General features: G+C 43.1%; 1 protein-coding gene across 3 annotated transcripts in view; it reads right to left on the bottom strand.

The window, feature by feature from the left end:
- The window catches only part of LOC106604535 (follistatin-related protein 5), a 211,253-nt gene that overhangs the window by 25,911 nt on the left and 158,149 nt on the right, over window positions 1-27,193 (bottom strand). For 2 of the 3 annotated variants that reach the window (XM_014199251.3, XM_014199252.3), the window contains exons 8-12: window positions 24,656-24,776; window positions 19,738-19,899; window positions 15,755-15,889; window positions 5,694-5,720; window positions 389-507 (exon numbers count right to left, since the gene is read on the bottom strand). In XM_014199251.3, coding sequence (XP_014054726.3) covers window positions 389-507; window positions 5,694-5,720; window positions 15,755-15,889; window positions 19,738-19,899; window positions 24,656-24,776 — 564 coding nt within the window. The remainder of the gene's footprint in view (window positions 1-388; window positions 508-5,693; window positions 5,721-15,754; window positions 15,890-19,737; window positions 19,900-24,655; window positions 24,777-27,193) is intronic. The other variant, XM_014199254.3, reaches the window with a different exon arrangement.

The following is a 27,193-nucleotide window of genomic DNA, read 5'->3' as shown; positions in this document are numbered from 1 at the left end:
TTGCCTTCTTCAATCATGCAGAGACGGGCAGCATGAAGGTCTCGTCATTGATTTTACTGGAAAGGGGAGAAATTGTGCTTTACAATGGTATTCATATTACAGTGGACCTGGGAGTATTTCGTTTTTGGGGCCCTCAAATAAGGTGAAATGTACGGAACAGTGCGATGTACGAAAGTGCGTTAGCTATCGTTATACAAACACTGTTTAGCTAACAGCTAGCAAGAAGAAAAAGTGTTTCTGTTAGAAGGCCTGAAGGAATCATACTGTGGGTGGTTGGTCCTCACTCTAATCATGCTAATTGGCTAACAGCTAATCTACTAGCAGTAGCCCAACACCTAGCACAATGCTACATGAAATGGAAGTGTTTCTGTTGTGGTAGGCATCTTACCTGAAGTCCCAGTAGCTTCTCACTGGGCTTTATGTGTCTCTGGATCTCACATGCCACTGGCTGGATGACTTTGATACCATCCTCGTAAAACACATAGAACATATTGGCAATTCCAAGACCTGGGTGAGAAATACAACCTTGTTACAAGTCAGACACAGGGTTTGTTACCAGGGGCGGTTCTGGGGGGGGGGGGGGCAACAACAATATTGGACCCCCTTGTGGCCCCCCTAAATGTGGAGTATGAAATAATTTTTACATAACTAATTTTTGCTATCGTTCTTTTTTTACATCCGTTATTAGACAGTGGCAACACGGAACACTAAGTATTATGAACATGTTTTTTTGCCTGCTAATGCCTGCAATGCAGTGAAGAAAACGATATGACAACAATAACGTTGTAATATTCCTGGCCCCTCTAACAGTACAACCAGCTTGGCCCCCCCAGTTGAAATGGTCTAGAACCGCCACTGTTTGATACAAGGTGAACAACACACTACTATGGCAACTGGCATGTAGCATGACATACAGCACAGTTAAAACCAGTGGTGGAAAAAGTACTCAATTGTCATACTTGAGTAAAAGTAAAGATACCTTAATAGAAAATGACTCAAGTAAAAGTGAAAGTCACCCAGTAAAATACTACACTGAACAAAAATATAAAGTGTTGGTCCCATGTTTCATGAGCTGAAATAATAAATCCCATAAATTTTCCTTATACACAAAAATATTTTTTCTCAAATTGTGTGCACAAATTTGTTTACATTCCTATTAGTGAGCATTTCTCCTTTGCCAAGATAATCCAGGCACCTGACAGGTGTGGCATATCAAGAAGTTAATTCAACAGCATGATCATTACACAGGTGCACCTTGTGCTTGGGACAATAAAAGGCCACTCTGAAATGTACAGTTGTGTCATAGAACACAATGCCACAGATGTCTCAAGTTTTGAGGGAGCATGCAATTGGCATGCTGACTGCAGGAATGTCCACCACAGCCGTTGCCAGAGAATTGAATGTTCATTTCTCTACCATAAACCGCCTCCAACGTCGTTTTAGAGAATTTGGCAGTACGTCTAACCGGCCTCACAACCACAGACCATGTGAAACCACTCCAACCCAGAACATCCACATCTGCCTTCTTCATCCGCAGGATCATCTGAGACCAGCCACCCTGATGAAACTGAGGCGTATTTCTGTCTGCAATAAAGCCCTTTTGTGGGGAAAAACTCTGATTGGCTGGGCTTTTGACACCCAAAAGTAGTGTATGGAGTAAAAAGTAAATTATTTTCTTTAGGAATGTAGTGAAGTAAAAGTAAAAGTTGTCAAAAATATAAATAGGAAAGTAAAGTACAGATACCCATAAAAACTACTTAAGTAGTACTTTAGTACTGTACTTTACAACACTGGTTAAAACTTAACAGTGGAGGTAATTAGCTATTTCAATATACCTGGAAACATTACATATTATTAGCTGTTCACTAGCAGTAAATGTATTTTCTTTGGTTGCATAAACTTTAGTGGGTAGTTTCAGTAGTTAGATACACCGCTGACATGGCAAAAAATTATAATAGTAAAAGTAATTACTGAAAACACAACGAAAATTTGAATTCAGTTAAACTACCACCAAGCTACTACAAAATGTAGTTAAATTACTAGTTGAATTACATGTAGTGGAACTACTCCCTAACACTGTTCGTTAGACACTGTCATTATAGAAACTAATGTACAGTATCCATATTAGGACAGCTTGACATTTCCATTGAATTTGTGTCAATCAATGTCATTTAATCTACTTCATAACATGATATAGTAATTCACTGTTCAAAAAGCTCAGGGCCCTGGGTCTGAACCCCACCCTGTGCAACTGGGTCCTGGACTTCCTGATGGGCTGCCTCAACACAGGGGCCCCACAAGGGTACGTGCTCAGCCCCCTTCTGTACTCCCTGTTCACCCATGACTGCATGCCTCCAACTCAATCATCAAGTTTTCAGACGACACAACAGTAGTAGGCCTGACGAGACAGTCTACAGGGAGGAGGTGAGGGCCCTGGCAGAGTGGTGCCTGGAAAATAATCTCTCCCTCAACGTCAACAAATGAAGGAGCTGATCGTGGATTTTAAGAGACAGCAGAGGGAGCAAGCCCCCATTCACATCGATGGGACCGTAGTGGATAAGGTGAAACGCTTCAAGTTCCTTGATGTAGACATCAATGACAATCTGAAATGATCCACCCAGTGTGGTGAGGAAGGTGCAACAGTGCCTCTTCAACCTCAGGAGGCTGAAGAAATTCAGCTTGACCCCTAAGACCCTCAAACTTTTTCAGATGCACCATTGAGAGCATCCATTCGGACTGTATCACAGCCGGATACGGCAACTGCACCGCCCGCAACCGCAGGGATCTCCAGAGGGTGGTGTGGTCTGCTGAGCGCATCACCGGGGGCACACTGCCTGCCCTCCAGGAAACCTACAGCACCCGATGTCACAGGAAGGCCAAAAAGATTATCAAGGACATCAATCACATGAGGCACTGCCTGTTCACCCCGCTATCATCCAGAAGGCGAGGTCAGTACAGGTGTATCAAAGCTGGGAGCGAGAGACTGAAAAACAGCTTCTATCTCAAGGCCATCAGACTGTTAAACAGCCATCACTGGCATCCACCCATTACCCTGCCCTGAACTAAGTCACTGTCAATAGCCGGCTACCACCCGGTTACTTAACCCTGCGCCTTAGAGGCTGCTGCCCTATGTACATAGACATGGAATTACTGGTCACTTTAATAATGGAACACTGGTCACTTTAATAATGTTTACATACGGTTTTACTAATTTCATATGTATACACTGTATTCTAGTCAACTATTGCTGCATATATACTATTCTATCCTATATATTCTACAGATATACTAAATATTCTATCCACATACTGTCCATAATGTCAATACATCACATTTATTTGCACTCCAAATAAATACAGTACCAGTCAAAAGTTTGGACACACCTACACATTCAAGGGTTTATCTTTTTTTTAACTATTTTCTACAATGTAAAATAATAGTGAAGACATTAACTATGAAATAACACATATGGAACCATGTAGTAATATTTTTAATTCTTCAAGTAGCCACCCTTTGCCTTGATGACAGCTTTGCACACACTTGGCATTCTCTCAACCAGCTTCATGAGGTAGTCACCTGGAATGCTTTTCCAACAGGAGTTCATACATATGCTGAGCACTTGTTGGCTGCTTTTCCTTCACTCTGTTGTCCAACTCATCCCAAACCATCTCAATTGGATTGAGGTCGGGTGATTGTGGAGGCCAGGTCATCTGATGCAGCAATCCATCACTCTCCTTCTCAGTCAAGTAGCCCTTACACAGCCTGGATGTGTGTTTTGGGTCATTGTCCTGCTGAAAAACAAATGATAGTCTCACTAAGCACAATCCAGATGGGATGGTTTATCGCTGCAGAATGCTGTGGTAGCCAAGCCGGTTAAGTGTGCCTTGAATTTTAAATAAATCACTGACAGTGTCACCAGCAAAGGAACCCCACACCTCCTCCTCCATGCTTCACAGTTGGAACGACACATAAGGAGATCATCCATTCACCTATTCTGTGTCTCACGAAGACACGGCGGTTGTAAACAAAAATCTCAAATTTGGACTCATCAGACCAAAGTACAGATTTCCACCAGTCTAATGTCCACTGCTCGTGTTTTTTGGCCCAAGCAAGTCTCTTCTTCTTATTGGTGTCCTTTAGTAGTGATTTCTTTGCAGCAATTCGACCATGAAGGCCTGATTCACACAGTCTCCTCTAAACAGTTGATGTTGAGATGTGTCTGTTACTTGAAGCATTTATTTGGACTGCAATCTGAGGTGCAGTTAATTGCCGATTTCTGAGGCTGGTAACTGTAATGAATGTATCCTTTGCAGCAGAGGTACTCTGGGTCTTCCTTTCCTGTGGCAGTCCTCATGAATGCTAGTTACCTCATAGTGCCTGGTGGTTTTTGCGACTGCACTTGAAGAAACATTCAAAGTTCTAGAAATTTCTACATTGACTGACCTTCATGTCTTAAAGTAATGATGGACTCTCATTTCTCTTTGCTTATTTGAGCTTTTCTTGCCATAATATGGATTTAATCTTTTACCAAGTTAGGCTATCTTCTGTCTACCACCCTTATCTTGTCACAACACAACTGATTGGCTCAAACGCATTAAGAAGGAAAGAAATTCCACAAATTAACTTTTATTAACAAGGCTCACCTTCATGAAGCTGGTTGAGAAAATGCCAAGGGTGTGCAAAGCTGTCATCAAGGCAAAGGGGGGCTACTGTGAAGAATCTCAAATAAAAAATATATTTTGATTTGTTTAACACTTTTGTGGTTACTACATGATTCCATATGTATTATTTCATAGTTTTGATGTGTCGTGGAAAATTGCAAGATTATGTTATAATGCTTGTATTGTATTATAATGGTTGTAATATTCGACAGAATAGAGTATTCTGTTAACTATTGTGTGTGTGTTCTACTGAGGATGGGCCTCTATGAGATAGCACTGACAGAGGAGATTTACGATGTCTTTGAGTAATAATGCCTAAAAGAGCATTCCAGAGAACATGAGCTAATGGTTCTGTTCTATACCGTACCAGGGAGAGACGGTTCCAGTTTGGAGTAGGAGGACCAGACATTGGTCTATACAATGAAAACTGATGACACAGCAGTTGCTGTCTGCTATGTTTTAAAGATATCTTTCATACAAAACTTAACCTTGTGACCCATTCTATGTATCTGTGGTTCGTCATGTACGTTGAGAGGGGTGAATCTTGGCTATAAAAGATTGTTGTACTTTTGTGTAGTCACTTTTCAATGGTTCATTAGAGATAGCGCATCATTGAAAGTCAAGGGCTTTTGCAAAACTCTTATCATTAAAGATGTAGTTTAAGTATAACTCTGATTGGTGTGTGAAGTTTGTCTCTCTCCTCATTTGGTAATGCAGAAATTAGCCACCACAGATGTCTTCACTATCATTCTACAATGTAGAAAATAGTCAAATCAAAGAAAATCCCTGCAATGGGTAGTACTTCACTGGTACTGTATATATGTTTATACATTGCTCATCCTAATATTTATAAATTTCTTAATTCCATTATTTTACCTTTAGATCTCTGTACATTGTGTACTGTTAGATATTACTGCACTGCTGGAGCTAGGAAAACAAGCATTTCGCTACACCCGCAACAACATCTGCTAAATATGTGTATGTGACCAATACAATTTTACATGATTTTAAATGGTTTAAATACAAACATACCTTCTTCTCTCCACAGAATGTTTGCCACTGAAGGGAAGTCAAGAAAAGAAAGACCAAGAATGAGCATTAGTGTGAAATCGATGATTGTCCCTTTTTGAGCATTCACACACCAATTAAGATAAAACAAAATGAATGTTTTATGAAAAGTGTCTCTTTGACACTTAGTGCAACAGACAACCAATAGAAACCCCCAGTTTGAGAATAATTTGATACCAAACACTTGAGGACAAAACACAGTCCAGGTGGTATATTGTAAATACACATACACAAAAAGCATTTTATAACATTTGTTCTTGTTTTGTTGTTAGCCCCACTAAAAAGCCTTCCTTAGAAATCTGTACATTGTACTGCAAAAGCATGTACCACGTGCTATAAAATTGACATGATATTGAATCAAATAAATGTACACCTCAGGTAATTATCCATCAATAAATATATGTTTTATGTATTATGGTATTTGGGTATTAGCCATCATATCATCAAATCGACATATATCTCAAGCGTAGATGAGTTCCAGAGGTCATTAAAGAGGATTATTTTGTGAGGCTATTTTTGGCTGACTAAAACTGCCGTAATTTCTCATTAAATTCACTTGGAGACAACTAATGACATGGAATAGGAAACTACAGCTGCATAATAACCAAGTGGCTTTAATGCATGAACTGGAATACAACCCCACAAAGCCCTCAAAGCCTTTTGAGATGAGAGTGATGTGCCTCTTAAAAGGATGTGCTCATTTCGCGACAAGTACAGATGAACACCCAGAGTCTGCGTACTGAGTGAGCTCGGCCTATCACAGAAAATGTGAAGATTTTGCCATTCAGGAGCAGATGCAAATAACAGACCCATTTCTTTGTCTTGACTATCCTCATTTTCCCGCTGTATAAGCGCGATGACCTTCTATTGTTCATCCATCCCACAACCCCCTCTGTTTCCATTCCATCTTCCATTTTCCTGACCGTCTGCAAACCAATCTCGGGCCCCAATTCAGTTCTGATTTTAATCTCCCCCTATTCTGATGCTGCTCATTCTCTTACCCTCTTTTCTGCTGTGTGGAGAGCGATGGAGAGAATAGAGAAAGAGAGAAAAGTAAAAAAGAAAAGAATCTTTGGCAGTGGCATGACAGACCTGTTAGTCAAGCCTAATCTTTCAAAAGTGCTTCGTCAAGTCCCACTCTGTTGCACTCATGCATACATTTTGTTCTCATTAAAAAGTTACACAAGAGAACTGATGTAGAGGAATGATTAGCATGGGAAGAAAAGGGGAGTGTTTGGGAAACGCTGCACTGTTCCAGTTTCTGGTGATGTTCCAAAAATCGTCAGATTGGTACTGCTGGGGAAAAAGGAGTATAGTAGTGAGATGAGATCTTGGTGCCCAAGTCTTTTCCAATAACGCAATGATTAGATGCTATTCATCACAAGGCAGAAAGATTGTGCTCGTTCTAAGACATACGAGTGGCCCCTACATCACATTCGTCATCCATATTAGAAAACAGCTATGTGCCACTTTCAGCGGTGGCGAAGTTCACTACACCGGTCCTGAATAACTGTTCCCAAATGAAGAGCGCCAGAATTTTGCAGTCGTCAGGCGGACTCTACACTCCCCACACAACAACACCTTCCCGTCAGCAAGGTTACAACACAAACTCGATTTGTTTACAAGGGCACACGGATGCGACATTTGGGCACAGTGCCTGTGGATAGGAACATCCTGGCATCACAGCCAGCAGACTTCCTGACTGCATTAACAGGTGAAGCCAGGCAGCCCCAGCTTAGCTAATTAGGCTGGCAGATGCAAATGGGAAAAGGCATCGTGACACAGTCACCCTGGGTGTCTTCCTCTCTGTTCTTCTCCCACTGTGATTCATTGGATTTATCAGCCTGTGTTTGGGATTGAGTCGCCTGGCAACATTGGCACGTTGTGTCTGCTTTGTGTGTCAGTTGTTATGCAAATTGACCTGGCAGCGTTGTATAATCGAGACTGAGGATATGTTTTAATTATGGCTGGCTATAAATACCTTTGTCCAAAAACTGCCTGGATTTATTGACATGATGATGACAGTGTTGTGGTGAGCTGAAGGTTCCATGTACAGCTCAGTAGCTCAGCTCAGTATTTCATATGGATCCACTACTACACATTAACATTTCTGTTTCATGGTCTGACTGTTATGGATCGATAGAAGTTTATGGAAAGATTGAAAAATATGTTTCTAAAATGCCATACAAAGAATTGAAAGAATGTGATTACCTACACTAAATATGGACATGTAATGTTTTTTAAAGGGAAAGATAAAAAATCTGGTCAGACACGAAATGGAAAGTTTTGCCCACTAACAACTATGCTGTATCACCACCAACTTAAGTGTACATCAACCTAAATGTTTCCTGTTCCTGTCACGTCCTGACCAGTATAAGGGGTTGTTTGTTATTGTAGTTTGGTCAGGACGTGGCAGGGGTGTTTGTTTAGAGTGTTTCGGGGTTTGTTGGGCTATGTTCTGTTTTGAGAGGGGTGTTTGTTTAGTGTTTTGGGGTTTGTTGGGCTATGTTCTAATATGTCTATTTCTATGTGGTGTTTGTTGGGTTGACCTTCAATTGGAAGCAGCTGCTCCTAGTTGCTTCTAATTGAAGGTCTTATTTAAGAGGGGTGTTTTTCTGTGGGATTTTGTGGGTAGTTGTTTCTTGTTTAGCTGTGTGCCTGACAAGACTGTTATCGTCGTCGTCGTTTTTATATACGTGTATTTTGTTTCGGTTTTCCTTCTTTCTGCCGAATAAAAGAAGATGAACATGCACATTCCCGCTGCATTTTGGTCTAATCTTTACGACACCCGTGACAGTTCCAATTCCGTGAAACACTGTAAATGGATTAATGTTCAACTAGGTTTTTTTTTTTTTTTTTTTTTTGCAGTTACTTTTAGCAGCTTAATCCTGAAGATTTAAGGATGCTTCATTACTGGATGGATAACTTTAGCTGGATTGAGAAACACCCTGGTCATACTATACGGAGTAATGCTAAAATGGAATTCTTCAAAGGCGTAAGACAGTTCTATAATTGGAGGTTGAAGTCTCTGGAGAGAACTGACTACAGTGGGGGAAAGTCTTTTTTTTTTTAAGAAGAAAATATCCAACCATTTAATCCTGGGTTGGAAATATCCTTGAATATTTTGAAAGTGCAAGTAATTGGTCAGCGAGAAGTTGAAATGCCCATTGAAAATCTGGTCCCGCTTGGAGCTACCCATGTGATTTTGCATCGTCAGGAGAAAAAGCAGGATAAATGTGTTGGATGGTTTCAAATAAGTACTTTCCAAACAGCAATATGTTAAGTCTCCCAGTGATGGAAACTTCACTTTTTGAATTGTAGCCTCACTGTACATTTTGAATCATATATACACTGAGTATACAAAACATTAGGAACACCATCTTAACGTTGAGTTTCACCACCTTTTGCCCTCAGGACAGCCTCAATTCGTCAGGGCATGATCTACAAGGTGTCAAACATTCCACAGGGATGCTGGACCATGTTGACTCCAATGCTTCCCACAGTTGTGTGAAGTTGGCTGGATGAAGTTTAGGTGGAGGACCATTCTTGATACACACGGGAAACTGAGAGTGAAAAACACAGTAGCGTTGCAGTTCTTGACACACTCAAACCGGTGCGCCTGGCACCTACTACCAAATCAAATGAAAATCAAATCAAAGTATTGGCCCCTACCATACCCTGTTCAAAGGCACTTCAATATTTTGTATTTTAAAAGAAGGATTGAAGCAGGTACAGGGAGTGAAGGTTTAATAACTGACGGACATGAAACAGAACAGGAACAGCGTCTGGACAGGAACACATAACAACAATTAATGAGGACACTGGGAACACCACAGAGGAACAGACAGATATACAAGGGCAATCAACCATGTGAAGGAGTCCAGGTGAGTCCAATGAGCGCTGCTGTGGGTAATGGTGACAGGTGCGTGTAAAGACGGGTAGCCTGGCGCCCCCTCTGAATGGCACACATACACAATCCATGTCTCAATTGTCTCAATCTTAAAAATCCTTCTTTAATCTCTCTCTTCTCCTTCATCTACACTGATTGAAGTGGCATCAATAAGGGATCATATCATTCACCTAGATTCACCTGGTCAGTCTATGTCATGGAGAGAGCAGGTGTTCTTAATGTTTTGTACTCAGTGTATATCTCTCTATTATGTGTGGGAATACTTTGGAACAGATTTCCAACAGATTTCCAAAATTACAATCTTTGGAGATGATTTGCTGGTGTTTTTACAGTCTTTTATGTCCAACAATTAAACAAATATTATTATACACAGTACCTCTCAAAAGTTTGGACACACCTACTCATTCCAGGGTTTTTCTATAATTTAACTATTTAAAAAAAAAAATAATAATAGTGAAGACATCAAAACTATGAAATAACACATATGGAATCAAGTAGCAATCAAAAAAGTGTTAAACAAATGAAAATATATTTTATATTTGAGATTATTCAAAGTAGCCACCCTTTGCCTTGATGACACTGTTGCACACTCTTGGCATTCTTTCAACCAGCTTCATGAGGTAGTCACCTGGAATGTATTTCAATTAACAGGTGTGCCTTGTTAAAAGTTAATTTGTGGAATTTCTTTCCTTCTTAATGCGTTTGAGCCAATCAGTTGTGTTGTGACAAGGTAAGGGTGGTATACAGAAGATAGCCCTATTTGGTAAAAGACCAAGTGCATATTATGACAAGAAACGCTCAAATGAGCAAAGAGAAATGAGAGTCCATCATTACTTTAAGACATGAAGGTCAGTCAATGTGGGAAATTTCAAAAACGTTGAACATTTCTTCAAGTGCAGTCATAAAAACCATGAAGCGCTATGATGAAACTGGCTCTCATGAAGACTGCCATGGGAAAGGAAGACCCAGAGTTACCTCTGGATATGTTCATTAGAGTTACCAGCCTCAGAAATTGCAGCTCAAATAAAGGCTTCAAAGACTTCAAATAACAGACACTGCGTGAATCATGCCTTCATGGTTGAATTGCTGCAAAGAAACCACTACTAAAGGACACCAATAATAAGAAGAGACTTGCTTGGACCAAGAAACAGGAGCAATGGACATAAGACCGGTGGAAATCTGTCCTTTGGTTTGATGAGTCAAAATTGTAGATTTCTGGTTACTACCGCTCTGGCTTTGTGAGACGCAGAGTAGCTGAACGGATGATCTCCGCGTGTGTGGTTCCCACTGTGAACCATAAAGCAGGTGTGATGGTGTGGGAGTGCTTTGCTGGTGACATTGTCAGTGATTTATTTAGAATTCAAGGCACACTTCACCAGGATGGCTACCACAGCATTCTGCAGCGATACGCCATCCCATCTGGTTTGCGCTTAGTGGGACTATCATTTGTTTTTCAACAGGACAGTGACCCAACACACCTCCAGGCTGTGTAAGGGCTATTTGACCAAGAAGGAGAGTGATGGAGTGCTGCATTAGATGACCTGGCCTTCACAATCATCTGACCTCAACCAAATGGAGATGGTTTCAGATGAGTTGGACCGCACAAGTGCTCAGCATATGTGGAAACTCCTTCAAGACTGTTGGAAAAGCATTCCTCATGAAGCTGGTTGAGAGAATGCCAAGAGTGTGCAAAGCTGTCATCAAGGCAAAGGGTGGCTACTTTGAAGAATCTAAAATATAATATACATTTTGATTTGTTGAACTCTTTTTGGTTACTACATGGTTCCATATGTGTTATTTCATAGTTTTGATGTCTTCACTATTATTCTACAATGTAGAAAATAGTAAAATAAATAAAAACCGTTGAATGAGTTGGTGTGTCCAAACTTTTGACTGGTACTGTATATCTATTTTTAAGAAAGCTTGGGCGGGCCAAATAAAATGTGGCCTGTGGGTCGCCAGTTGGGGTACCATACCTCTATACCCTACCCTACATGTTCTTAATGTTTTGTACACTCAGTGTATTTACGTCTGGGAGAAAAATTACAGCCTTCACTGAGTTGTCATAATGCCACACACTGGCTTTACAATACAGTCATTAGCAATGTCCTTTGAGGCTGATTTAACTAAGGTCTTGATGATTCATTGAAATTGGCAAGTTAGTGCTGGGCCGTAAAATAAAACTGTGGCTCTCCCAATCAAAATACCCTATAAAGTCAAAATAACCCCAAAAAATAAATGTGAGAGTAGAGAGCGTCAATTTATTTACACTGCGTAGCGTAGTCTACTTAGCATACTGAAGATCATAACAATTCCTTTTCTACAAATGACCCAAGCAATTTATCTTCTTATTTTACCAGCATTGTTCTGCGTAGACACGAGAAAAATAGACTTGCTTTCTAATTTGATGCGCTGTGACGCCATAGACACCGTTGACTCTGGAGCCCATCTGTTTTCTTTCGTTCACATCTGTGCATTCTAATTCCAGTGCGTGCACACTCGTTCACGCGCGTAAAAAGAAGCCTTCCCTGTAGCTCAGTTGGTAGAGCATGGTGTTTGCAACGCCAGGGTTGTGGGTTCGATTCCCACGGGGGGCCAGCACAGGAAAAAAAAAATGTATGAAATGTATGCATTCACTACTGTAAGTCGCTCTGGATAAGAGCGTCTGCTAAATGACTAAAATGTAAATGTAAATGTAAATGATTTGGGCTTAAGGCTGATTCAACTGAGGGCTTGATAATTTGTTGAATTAGGTGTGTTAGTGCTGGGCTATAACAAAAGTCTGCACTCCCTATGGGTTTCCTGGACCCAAATACTGTTGTAAACGCTTCACAATAATGCACCATACATGCATGACACAAGCTCAATGATGCCATACAAAAGCCTTACAAATTCTTCACAATGGAGCACCTGCAGGTAGACCCACAGCCAGAGAGACAGAACCACAGCCAGCCAGAGAGACAGAACCACAGCCAGCCAGACAGACCCACAGACAGACAGACAGACAGACAGACAGACCCACAACCAGACAGACAGACCCACAACCAGACAGATAGACCCACACAGACCCACAACCAGACAGACAGACCCACAGACAGACAGACCCACAGACAGACAGACAGACAGACCCACAGACAGACCCACAACCAGACAGATAGACCCACACAGACCCACAGACAGACCCACTCAGACCCACAACCAGACAGACAGACCCACAGACAGACAGACCCACAGACAGACAGACAGACAGACCCACAGACAGACCCACAACCAGACAGATAGACCCACACAGACCCACAACCAGACAGACAGACCCACTCAGACCCACAACCAGACAGACAGACCCACAAACAGACAGACCCACAGACAGACCCACAACCAGACAGATAGACCCACACAGACCCACAACCAGACAGATAGACCCACAGACAGACCCACAACCAGTCAGATAGACCCACAGACAGACCCACAACCAGTCAGATAGACCCACAGACCGACAGACCGACAGACAGACAGACAGGTCATGGCACTGCTGTTGCTGGCACCACAGGTTAGGTTTCTGCATAGCTTGGGACTGTGAACCATGGCCAACACAGTGTGAAAGCATGATGTGACCAACTGTGTTAGGCATCGAATGACACACACCTGCACACACACTCTTTATCCCACACACACACACATTGACACACGCATTAACACACTCAAGTTGACACACCCAAACACACACACAGTACTCACATGTATAGGCCGTAGGCCCATGTCCCTATCTCTGTGCCTTGGCCGGTGTTAACCGAAACCAACACCAACAAACACCCCTGCCTCACGGACGTCCGACGCTCCAGAAATAATTGGCGACCATTTTGAAGTGCAGGGCAGATATTCATGCCAGTTTAGCAGCGGTTCCTGTCAGATTAATTGCGCTCCACCACGGGTGACAGTTGACTAAAGACCACTCTGAATATAGTCTGCTCATTTATTCGATGGCGATGAAGCGCACCAACGACGTCAAGAAAACAATTAACTTTAACGTGGTGGCGAGAAGCAGGTTTTTGACTTTGAACGAGCTCTGGGTGAATCTGCTGAGCGGTGTTCATTTTTCGCTCAGACTATCATGTCTCTCACCTCATCTGCTGCTTACTATTACGGCGACCACTTCAGCAATCTGTCAACACTATGTTGAATAAGGCTGTCAAGATGTCACATTTATTTCTATAAACTAGATATCTGATGTATGAACCATTTATGTAGCCGAATGAGCCATTTGCAAGTGATAACTCACAAATTGGAAATAGTGGACAGGAGAAAATAAAACATAAGATGTGGAATGACATCACATCTACCTAAAAACGGAATGGATGATATGAAGGAGACCAAGCTCTAACAAATGCTGGTAGACTGCATTGGGGATGCGGTTGTATCGTTGTGTCGTTGTTTCGTTCCCAGATGGGAGGTCATTGAGGGGCCGACATCTACTGAGGCACAGTAGACAGTTATCCAATCGGAGAGAGGGATGGTGGGAGGAGAGGGAGGCAGGAAAGAGAGAATGGGGAGATATCTAGGAATAGGTTGTCTAAGGTTAAAGTCTGCCAGCCTAGGGACACTAGTTACCCTGGTTATATGGAGGGCAATTCACACAGACCATATCACACGCGTCAGCTGATCACAAGTCTCTTTCACAAGTGGATGTTAAAATATGGGTATGAGAAAGTAGGCTACAGTATGTCAATAAATAACACAAAGGTGTCATTAACATAGTGGTGTTCAATTTCCAACTGTAAGGCTACTGTATAGCCCACTGTCCAGTGATATTATACATTGAATTCAGGTTAACAAAACATAGAATGCTAGTTGACATTACCAGGCTATTTCAGATGCTCTCTCTCGCTCTCTCTCGCTCTCTCTCTCTCTCGCTCTCTCTCGCTCTCTCTCTCATGTTGATAAGAGAGAGTGGAGGGATGTATCCACATGCGTACAGCCGAGCTTCAGCTTACACACTGACTCAGAGCGCTAGCATAGCCTCGGGGCTAGAGATGCAACCCAAGGAAGCCAAGCTCTTGGATAAGCAGGCACTCCACTGGGGTAATAAGGAGAGACCAGACTAGGTCAAACATGCATTTGGGTGTGCTGCTGGGAAGTTCAACTGTGCACCCTGTCCATTTAATTATTTGTTTTTCCTTCTAATATAATGGTGGACTATTTCAACATCCTCCGTGCTATCTCTTTGTTGTTGACTATGGGTTGTGGATGCAAAATGGTCACCAACATGCCAACCCCCTCAGCAATTTCATCATACACAGTGGCTTCAAAGCTTCAAATGAGGCAACTGATTGACTTCTGACCCCAGAGAGTAAGTATGTTCTCTGGGTTGGGGATGATCCAAAATGGTTGCCAGTGTGTGTTTCAACCCCCTGAGCAGTTTCATCATACTCGGTGGCTTCAAAACTTCAAAGGAGGCAACTGACTGACTTCTGACCCCAGAGAGTTTGATCCTGTGATGTGTGACGGCACGTGTGGAATGTATCACTGCCACTGGGACAGCAGCTAAACCTACTGTATCATCGAAGGGGACATGTGAGTGACTTGAGAGTAAGAGTTGCTGTGTTTGCTTTTTTGTGCCGTTATTAGGAGAGGAGAGAATTAGCGACAACGTGGTCACAATCATTGGTTGAACTTAAAAAACTGATTTTGACATTTTGGAAAGGCCAACAATAATGACAGAGTCAATGAATGGGACTGTGTCTGATCTGAGCACGTATTTGATTCATAATTCTACATTGTCCCTTAGGGCCACCGTACAATTCCTCCTAAAGCTGTATTCATTTCAATTAAAGAAGATTCTAAGCTGAAAATATACTTTAGGATTCTACACAACACGACCATTAACATTGTACTAGAAGAGGTACCATTGGTCTCTGTAGCCTAACCACCTGAGCACTAGATAATACAGAATGTAGCTCTCTCTGTTATTTCTCTAGCATAAGTTCTATTATTACTTTGGAGGTTATAAACTATTAAGAGACTGGATGAATTATTTAGTGTTTTGAGCTGCGTGTCTCCATTATCCCCAGGAAAGGACACAGACAGACAGAGGGACAAAGTAGACATCATGACATACGGGTCTTGCGTGCCGAGTCCTCCACAAACAGAGAGGAGATGTCCTCGTCCACCCCGGCGTCGTTTTTGGCAATGCAGCTGTATGCCCCCGTGTCCTCGAAGTGTACGTTGCTGATGTGCACCTCGCTTCCGTTAGCTGGTTGACAAAAAATAACACGAGTGCGTGTTAAAACACACACACACACACACACACACACACACACACACACAGACACACACAGACACACACGCAGGCACGTACACACATTGTCAGTAAGTGTGACACAGACAAATAAAATACCATTTGCAGTTCCTCTCTCAGCGATGCCTGGCAATTTTGATCAAAGTCACCCCTACATAACTGAGTCTAATAAGATAGGAGACAGGACAAGTGAGGGGTTTTAACAGAATTGGAAGAAGTCAAAATGTGAGACTTTGCAGAGTTGTCCCATGCAGTGGGAGTCATTGTGTATTGAGTTGATCTAGTTGTCGCTAACGCTAGCATGTCTGCACATCTGGGGAATGATTTAGGTGTGCCACCACTGAGAACTGATTCAGGGGTTGAACACTGGACCTGTCATTCATGCAGAAGAAAGCACCATGAAAAGACATGAGGTATATCCAGTATACTAAACCAGGGTTTTGTTCAGGTGGAAAAAGTTATGAAATGGAGTAAAACAGAGGTAACAGCTGTCCAATAATTAAAATCAAATTGTATTTGTCACATGCGCCGAATACCTTATAGTGAAATGCTTACTTACAAGCCTTTAACCAACAATGCAGTTTTAAGAAAATACCCCCCCCCCCCAAAAAAAAAGTAAGAGATAAGAAAAACATATAATTAAAGAGCAGCAGTAAATAACAATAGCGGGGCTATATGCAGGCGGTACCGGTACAGAGTCATATGTGTCAATGTGCAGGGGCACCAGTATCGAGGTAATTGAGGTAATAATGTACATGCAGGTAGGGTTACTAAAGTGGCTATGCATTGATAATAACAGAGAGTAGCAGCAGTGTGTGGAGGGGGGGGGGGGGGGGTGCAAATAGTCTGGGTAGCCATTTGCTTAGCTGTTCAGGAGTCTTATGGCTTGGGGGTAGAAGCTGTTTAGAAGCCTCCTGGACCTAGACTTGGCACTCCGGTACCGCTTGCCGTGCAGTACCAGAAAGAACAGTCTATGACTAGGCTGGCTGGAGTCTTTGACTATTTTTAGGGCCTTCCTCTGACACCGCATGGTATAGAGGTCCTGGATGGAAGGAGCTTGGCCCCGGTGATGTACTGGGCCATACATGTATGTTTTGTTTATTCCATGTGTAACTGTGTTGTTGTATGTGTCAAATTGCTATGCTATATCTTGGCCAGGTCGCAGTTGCAAATGAGATCTTGTTCTCAACTAGCCTACCTGGTTAAATAAAGGTGAAATAAAAAAAATAAAAAAATAATAATAAAATAAATACGCACTACCCTCTGTAGTACCTTGCGGTCGGAGGCCGAGCAGTTGCCAAAGCAGGCAGTGATGCAACCCATCAGGATGCTCTCGATGGTGCAGTTGTAAAACCTTTTGAGGATCTGGGGACCCATGCCAAATATTTTCAAGGAATAGGTTTTTTCGTGCCCTCTTCACGACTGTCTTGGTGTGTTTGGACCATGTTAGTTTGTTGGTGATGTGGACGCCAAGGAACTTGAACAGGAGGGGACTGAGCACGCACCCGAGGGGCCCCTGTGTTGAGGATCAGCTTGGTGGATGTGTTGTTACCTACCCTTACCACCTGGGGGCGGCCCGTCAGAAAGTCCAGGATCCAGTTGCAGAGGGAGATGTTTAGTCCCAGGGTCCTTAGCTTAGTGATGAGCTTTGAGGGCACTATGGTGTTGAACGCTGAGCTGTAGTCAATGAATAGTATTCACACATAGGTGTTCCTTTTGTCCAGGTGTGAAAGGGCGTTGTGGAGTGCAATAGAGATTGCATCATCTGTGGATCTGTTGGGGCGGTATGCAAATTGGAGTGAGTCTAGGGTTTCTGGGATAATGGTGTTGATGTGAGCCATGACCAGCCTTTCAAAGCATTTCATGGCTGCAGACGTGAGTGCTACGGGTCGGTAGTCATTTAGGCAGGTTACCTTAGTGTTCTTGGGCAGAGGGACTATGGTGGTCTGCTTGAAAATGTTGGTATTTCAGACTGGGAGAGGATGAAAATGTCAGTGAAGACACTTGCCAGTTGGTCAGCGCATGCTCGGAGTACACGTCCTGGTAATCCGTCTGGCCCAGCGACCTTGAATGTTGACTTGTTTAAAGGTCTTACTCACATCGGCTGCAGAGAGCGTGATCAGAGTCATCTGGAACAGCTGACGCTCTCCTGCATGTTTCAGTGTTACTTGCCTCTAAGCGAGCATAGAAGTTATTTAGCTCGTCTGGTAGGCACATGTCACTGGGCAGCTCTCGGCTGTGCTTCCTTTTGTATCCTGTAATAGTTTACAAGCCCTGCCACAGCCGAAGAGTGTTGGAGCCGGTGTAGTACGATTCGATCTTAGTCCTGTATTGACGCTTGCCTGTTTGATGGTATGTCGGAGGGCATAGCGGGATTTCTTGTAAGCTTCCAGATTAGAGTCCCACTCCATGAAAGCGGCAGCTCTACCCTTTAGCTCAGTGTGAATGTTGCCTGTAATCCATGGCTTCTGGTTGGGGTATGTACATACAGTCACTGTGGTGATGACGTCATCGATGCACTTATTGATAAACCCAGTGACTGATGTGGTGTACTCCTCAATGCCATCGGAAGAATCCCAGAACATATTCCAGTCTGTGCTTGCCAAACATTAGTTTAGCATCTGCTTCATCTGACCACTTTTTTATAGACCGAGTCACTGGTGCTTCCTGCATTCATTTTTGCTTGTAAACAGGAATCAGGAGGATAGCGTTATGGTCAGATTTGCCAAATGGAGGGCGAGGGAGAGCTTTGTACGCGTCTCTGTGTGTGGAGTAAAGGTGGTCGAGAATTTTTTTCCCTCTGGTTGCACATTTAACATGCTGATAGAAATTAGGTAAAACTGATTTATGTTTTCCTGCATTAAAGTCACCGGCCACTAGGAGTGCCACCTCTGGATGAGCATTTTCCTGTTTGCTTATCTGGAGTACAACTCATTTAGAGCGGTTTTGGTGGCAACCTCGCTCTGTGATGGAATGTAGACAGCTACGAAAAATACAGATGGAAACTCTCTAGGTAGACAGTGTGGTCTACAGCTTATCATGAGAGACTCTACTGCAGGCGAGCAATAGCTTGAGACTTCCTTAGATATCGTGCACCAGCTGTTGTTTACATAAATGCATACGCCCCCGCCAGTGTCTTACCAGAGGCTTCTGTTCTGTCTTGCCGATAGAGTGTATAACCCACCAGCTGTATGTTCTTAATGTCGTTGTTCAGCCGCGATTCGGTGAAACTTAAGATAATACAGTTTTTAAATGTCCTGTTGGTAGGATATATGTGCTTTCAGTTCGTCCCATTTATTTTCCAGCGATTGAACGTTAGCTAGCAGAATGGAAGGCAAGAGCAGATTAGGCACTCGTCGCCTGATCCTCCCAAGGCACCCTGATCTTTTGCCTCAATCTCTGTTTCCTTCTCCAGCGAATCACGGGGGTCTGGGCCTTGTCGGGTGTCCGCAGTATATCCCTCGCGTCAGACTCATTGAAGAAGAACTCCTCGTCCAATTTGTGGTGAATAATCCCAGTTGATGTCCAGAAGCTCTTTTCGGTCATAAGAGCCGGTAGCAGCAACATTATGTACAAAACAAGTTACGAACAACACACACAAAAAAAATAATAGCATGATTGGTTGAGAGCCAATAAGACGGCAGCCCTACCCTCCGGCGCCATCAGGATTGTAATTACACAGATCTTCCATTTTGGTTGAAAAACATTTTGCTTCAGTGTGCCCTACTGAACACTACTCAGATGTATGCCAGCAGTGCTAGATCTGATAACCCACTTCCCCCCAGAAACTAGATTGTACCCACCTTGAAGGGTGAGCTGCTTAGACAACTTGGTAGCGATGTCCATGCCATTCTTCAGCCATGCCAGTTGTGGGTTGGGGATACCCTCAGCATGGCAACGGAGACTGGCCGTCACCCCTGGCTCCCGGGCCTGGCTCTCTGGGTAGACTCGGATGACGGGAGGAACTGCATTGTGGGAAGAAGGAAGACAATAAAAGAGAGGAGATAAATGCAGGCCCACATACTCCATTGAAATTGAAAGGGCTTTAGAGGATCGAGGCAGCCTTATTGGATGAGAAGTTTTCTTTTAGAGTGTCTGCCAAGTCCATTTAACTTCTCACTCTGCATTAACATACTATCAATAGGATCAAGTGCATTTCCAGCATACACTGAATGCCGTTAAAAACATTGGTGTGCTCAGCGAGAACCGCGCAAACCAAACAAATCTAGATCAATAAAAGAGAGAACCTCGGTGGGGCTGGCCATTGATTCTGTGAAACATTTTGGCAGGCAAGGTTCATCACTTGTTAACACAGCCACAAAGTCATAAACACTGCCCATTTCTACAATCTATCTTCTGATTTTAAATCTAACCCTAACCCTACACCTAACCATAACCTTAATCACACTGCTAACCTTATGCCTTATCATAACCTTCAATTATTTCTTCATACATTTTTACGATATAGCCCCTTTGTGGCTGTGTTATCTAGTCGAAACCTCAGGCAAGGGGATGGAGGGGAAGGAGCTGAAAGAAGTAACAGATTTCTATAACACTTGTTTGGTAAAACTGTGTTTGACAGAAATGCCAGTAATACCATTAAAACTAGACTTCCAAAAGAGCAGTAACACCAAGGCTGCAGAGTAGAGTGCTACCCTGGCAGGCTGTCATTGGAAAGAGAAGAGGAGGGCCACTGGATGCAGAGAATACTTCCTGTTGGCTCGATTGGGGAGAGGAAGTCTTTGGCCAGCCAGGTGAGTGTGAGACTACAGGGTGGTTTGGTCCCATGACCATCTGCTTTCCAGTAGCATTCTGGTTCCTAGAACCTGGTGCCAACAACCTGCCTCAGCTCGAAGGAATGCCATCCAGGAATGCCAAATATGCCAACAGGAATGCCACCCAGAACACCAACAGTAACGAGCCATGACAGGTGTTAGGTAAAGGTAGTCAGCTGACAGAGCTAACTAACATTGAGTTTAAAATATTGCTTGACTTTATATATCAAGCATCATAAAAAGTTACTTTACTAGGTGTATACTATGCAAGCGAGTATGTAATTTGTTCAAGTATCAGAGGTGATTCGACATTTTATTGAACTGGGACCTCGGTTCAATTCCCACCGGTTACACTGATAGCAAGTAATTAGGAGACCATTTTGGAGGTCATGCTGTCTTTAGACAGGGAAGGCCTTTAAACTGCACTGTTCCACTCCCAATGGATATTCTACAGTTAGCATGCCTTGTATAAGAGGCCCTACGGTCTTATTAAAACATACATGTATTTCTCTAATAATTTCGGATTTTTCATGAAAGTAAAACATTTCACAAATATTCCGCTGTGCATGCATTTGTAAACACACTTTTTGCTCCAGTTCGAATCACTATTTCCTTTAGCCCCAGACAGGCACGAATTGAAAGTAAATATAGTCAGTGAGATTTTTTCACTCAAATCTAGATTCCGACAGGATTGGCGCCTGATGTCTGCCTAGGAGAGACAAGAGACATAGTTATAGGACGATGGGACACAGCACCATCATAAAACTCCCCAGCTGTCAATCACACAGCAAGCCTCCTCTCTGCACTGGTTGGTTGCAAAGGAAGTGTAGGCACACACACATAGGCACACACACATTCACGCATCACAAACAGACACACAAACACACCTCTCCCACAAACACACACAGCCCTTCAGGGGGACAGCCTCGCCATCATGGTCGAGGATGGTTTCACATTGACTCTTAGCCCCTTTGAGACCTCTGTCTTCTCTATGTGTTGCATCTCAAGTATCACCACCAAGGCAAGCCCCATTGTAGGTGCCCACAAAGTTTTCTGACCACCCACCATGGAGAAAGCTTTTTCCTTGGCCTAGACTCATCTCTGAGAAGTGATTACTCTTTCAGCAGGCCTGTTCTCACAGCTAGCTCTGGGCCACCCATAGAGGGTTCCAAACACCAAAGAACGGGAACCAGACACGGATGCCCCACAGCCCAATGGTGACTAAGAATGTGAAAGACGACTTTATGAAATCGAGGGATTCTTTGTTAATACGTATACAAGTTATACCATGAACATCCCGGGCACAAGAGTAATGTTCATGTGGCTTATTTCACTAATTGGCACCGCAATTCCTCAGTGCTGCTTTATTAACTTGTCTGTAAATCATGTGATTCTAATCAATGGAATAATATGTAGAAAGCCTGTAGAGGGAAGATTTTGTTGAGTAATCTGGCTGAAAGCAGTTGTTTTGCATTACTGTTATGGATCATAAGCATTCGACCATAATAAATGCATTGCTTACAGCTAAGGTTTTCACACGCTATATTCTTCCTCCCTTTTATATATTATAATGCATTTCTATATAATATAAAGCAGTGGTTATCAAAGTATGTATTACCAGTTAAAGGGGGATGTTGTGACGCATAATTGAGTGAAAGCCCATCAGTGAACACCGATGGCTGTTCACACAAAAAAACAGACTTCCCCCCCATCCATTCCCGAAATCAATTGCCAGGCAGCATTTCCCTGGACCAGGCAAAAAGAAAATTGAACAATTAAAGTGAGACATTTCCATTAACTATACTGTGAGTGATACAGTTGAAGTCGGAAGTTTACATACACCTTAGCCAAATACATTTCAACTCAGTTTTTCACAATTCCTGACATTTAATCCCAGTAACAATTCCCTGTCTTAGGTCAGTTAGGATCACCACTTTATTTTAAGAATGTGAAATGTCAGAATAATAGTAGAGAGTGATTTATTTCAGCTTTTATTTCTTTCATCACATTCCCAGTAGGTCAGAAGTTTACATACACTCAATTAGTATTTGATAGCATTGCCGTTAAATTGTTTAACTTGGGTCAAATGTTTTGGGTAGCCTTCCACAAGCTTCCCACAATAAGTTGGGTGAATGTTGTCCCATTCCTCCTGACAGAGCTGGTGTAATTGAGTCCGGTTTGTAGGCCTCCTTGTTCGCACACACTTTTTCAGTTCTGCCCACAAAATTTCTATAGGATTGAGGTCAGGGCTTTGTGATGGCCACTCCAATACCTTGACTTTGTTGTCCTTAAGCCATTTTGCCACCACTTTGGTCATTGTCCATTTGGAAGACCCATTTGAGACCAAGCTTTAACTTCCTGACTGATGTCTTGAGATGGTGCTTCAATATATTCACATAATTTTCCTACCTCATGATGCCATCTATTTTGTGGAGTGCACCAGTCCTTACTGCAGCAAAGCACCCCCACAACATGATGCTGCCACCCCCGTGCTTCACGGTTGGGATGGTGTTCTTCGGCTTGCAAGCCTCCCCCTTTTTCCTCTGAACATAATGATGGTCATTATGGCCAAACAGTTCTATTTTTGTTTCATCAGAACAGAGGACATTTCCCCAAAAAGTATGATCTTTGTCCCCATGTGCAGTTGCAAACCATAGTCTGGCTTTTTTATGGCGGCTTTGGAGCAGTGGCTTCTTCCTTGCTGAGTGGCCTTTCAGGTTATGTTGATATAGAACTCATTTTTAATGTGGATATAGATAGTTTTGTACCTGTTTCCTCCAGCATCTTCACAAGGTCCTTTGCTGTTGTTCTGGGTTTGATTTGCACTTTTCTCACCAAAGTGCGTTCATCTCATGGAGACAGAACACGTCTTCTTCCTGAGCGGTATGACCGCTGCGTGGTCCCATGGTGTTTATACTTGCGTACTATTGTTTGTACAGATTAACGTGGTACCTTCAGGCATTTGGAAATTGCTCCCAAGGATGAACCAGACTTGTGGAGGACTACAATGTCTTGGCTGATTTCTGTTGATTTTTCCATGGTGTCAAGCAAAGGGGCACTGAGTTTGAAGGTTTGCCTTGAAATACATCCACAGATACACCTCAAATTGACTCAAATGATGTCAATTAGCCTATCAGAAGCTCCTAAACCCATGACATCGTTTTATGGAATTTTCCAAGCTGTTTAAAGGCACAGTCAACTTAGTGTATGTAAACTTCTGACCCACTGGAATTGTGATGCAGTGAATTATAAGTGAAATAATCTGTCTGTAAACAACTGTTGGAAAAATTACTTGTGTCATGCACAAAGTAGATGTCCTAACTGACTTGCCAAAACTATAGTTTGTTAACAAGAAATTTGTGGAGTGGTTGAAAAACGAGTTTAATGACTCCAACCTAAGTGTATGTAAACTTCCGACTTCAACTGTATGTGCTTTAAAGTCATCGTTAATGGAAACTGTCTCTTTGCAACTGAAGGTCGAACGATTGTCGTTGTGTCACAAATTCGCCAGCAGTGAGTGTTTTTAGACAGCAGCAAACGTCATATTTTTTTCTGCGTGCCTAAAGTCATGTCTCTAATTTGAAAATGGCATCGACAAGACGTAGTTTCCGTTCCAATTAGAAAGAAACTCAATTCAAAACTACAGTAGCACTTGACAGCGTTTCCACACAACTAAGGTGTATTTGATTTGCTAAATCTGACTGATTGATAATCCTGAAAGATAGAAAAGAGGTTTGATCACACAAAAAACCCTTGACAGCTCTGTAAGCATTTAATTTCAGCTCGCCTGTCTCTATACCGACGGTGGCCTGTCAGAGTAGCCGGGTGCACCCTCAGGTGGGATTTAGTAGCATTTGGCAGCGAAAATACTTTGGGTTTGACTCAGTAGCGACAGGAAGTGTGAGAGTGACCATTCTGTTCCCGCAGAGCGGCAGTGGCTGCTTACCGTTCACCTGGAGCATGTGCGTCTGTGAGAGCTGCTCGTACCCGTCGGCATGGCAGCTGTAGTTCCCCATATGGGTGGTGGTCACCTTGGTGACATACAATGAGCCATCATCTCCGAAATCCTGCAGGAGAAGAAAGAGGAATGCCACAATGACAGTGTAAGACAAAGACTCAAGGGTTCAAAATGTAATTCACACCATCATGAATAATTATGGGTGCTCGGATCTGAAAATGAAAATGTTTTGTGAATGTGCACAATGTGCTTAGGCAATATGGCTGTGGGGGTTGCAGCAGAAAAAATGTATGTGTTATTGGAACTTATGTAAAGAAGTAAAATAACTTGGACAAGGAGATCAACAAAGGCACACCATGACATACATTTCTATCCGTTTCAGTCAAAGACAAGCATTTCTTCGCTTGTCAAGAATTATCTTCCAATTATTGTTTTTTGTATGCATGGTACCATAGAGAAAAACAAATCAATCCTGGGTCATTAATGACATTTTAACATTTATATGTATTATCTTACTTGAAAAAATACATTTTTAAATAAGAAGCAACTATAATCAGGTGAAAAAACTTGCTTTGTCTTTGGTTTAGGGCTGAATTTCAGGTTAAAGCAAGTCTGTCAGTAATTACATTGAAGTGCCATTTTGAATAATCACTGAAATGAGCAAGATGAGAGGATGTTCCATTTTGTGAACAGGCATGCACCACAAAAACAGTTTCATTATGTTATCCAGTATAAAAGCACAGGCAACTTTATCTGTGAGGTTACCAAGGTCACGAAGAGCAACTGAAACCAATTTAATGAATGTTGTGTCATGATTGCAGCCGTTACACGGAAAGAATCCCCAAAGTTAATGAATCCATACACTGTGTTCAAGTAGTGCAACCATCTAGAAATAACAAAAATGTACTTCCTCATTAGACACCTACTAACGTTCACACTTTCCAAGGTAATTTGCTATTTCTCCTGGGAGTATTTCTTCATTCAGTTCGTTGATTAACATCTATTCATTCTAATTTGATAAGGAAGCTTTCGCAGCTGAAAACCCAGACAGACCTGAAGAAAGATAGCAAATCTTTTAAGTTTTTCTTGTCATAATCCAATTAATATTCCAATCACGTCTGATGGCATTGTTCAGGTCTCAGAGTCAGTACATGTCATCGCTTACATACACCTGCTAGACTGCTGTAAAGCATGGGCATGGGCCACCATGTTTGTCAGGTACAACCTCTATGATCAGATAAACAGTGTTCAGGGGTGGGATAGTGAGGCTCAGGCTGTACCGGATCATCAGACCTTCGCTGTGTGAGGGGAATTGATGGCTCGTTTTGGCCCCTCGGCGACGAGCATATTGTGTCACCCTTTTAAATGAAAAATGAATGAGGGGAGAAATGGAACTCGGAGGGGTGGAACGAGAAGCACTGGAGGCGATCAAATCCCCCTCTCCTCCACCCCTCGTTCCCACTCCACCACCCCTCCTTCCCTCTCCACTCCACCACCACCAATGCTTTCCCCTCCACTCCTCTAGCACCTCCCCTTCCTTCTCCTCCACCCCCCTCCACTCCTCCTACCCCCTCCACTCCTCCTCCACTCCTCCTTCCCCCTCCTCCACCCCTCTTGCCCCCTCCACCACTCCGCCTTCCCCCTCCACCACCCCGCCTTCCCCCTCCACCACCCCGCCTTCCCCCTCCACCACCCCTTCCTTCCCCCTCCACCACCCCTCCTTCCCCCTCTACTCCTCCTTCACCCCTCCTTCCCCCTCATCCTTCACCTCTCCTTCCCCCTCATCCTTCACCCCTCCTTCCCCCTCCTCTCCTCATCCACTCCTTCTTCCCCCTCCTCTCCTCATCCACTCCTTCTTCCCCCTCCTCTCCTCATCCACTCCTTCTTCCCCCTCCACCACCCCTCCTTCCCTCTCCACTCCTCCTCCACCCCTCCTTCCCCCTCGAGTCCTCCTCCACTTCTCCCCCCCCCCTCCACCACCCCTCCTTCCCCTCCTCCACCTATTCTTCCCCTACTCCACCCCTCCCCCCTCTCCTCCACCCCTCTTTCACCCCTCCACTCCTCTTCCAACCCTCCTTCCTCCTTCTCCACCACCCCTCCTTCCTCCTCCTTCACCCCTCCTCCAGACCACCCCTCCTCAAGGTCTGGTGTATCCGCCACAGAGTGATGACAGAATTCATTAGCTTTGTGGCCTTTTTATTGTGGATGACATAGTAGACAATTCTGTGGTGATTTCAGTTCTGATAAAACCTACCTGTGTCGGAATCTGCTGGGGGGAAAGAACACAATCGAAATATTTGGATGTTAGTTGAAATGCAACATCGAAAACAGGCAAAAGCACTTATCTTTCCACCATGTAACACTATACATTGTATAGCTTAATTGATTCATAATTTTTTGTATCAGTTGATGGATATTAATTATTTACAGAGGACAGAGTTACAAAAGTCTTTTAGCTCAACATATACATGAGGTTAAGGCCTAGATTGAATCAGATCAAGCGTTAACAGGCGATAGCTGACACCA

The sequence above is a fragment of the Salmo salar genome, chromosome 05, assembly GCF_965601325.2.
Source record: "Salmo salar chromosome 05, fSalSal1, whole genome shotgun sequence".
NCBI classification, from domain to species: Eukaryota; Metazoa; Chordata; class Actinopteri; order Salmoniformes; family Salmonidae; genus Salmo; species Salmo salar.
The sequence above is the reverse complement of the archived record's forward strand: the minus strand, read 5'-3'. Positions and strand labels throughout refer to the sequence as shown.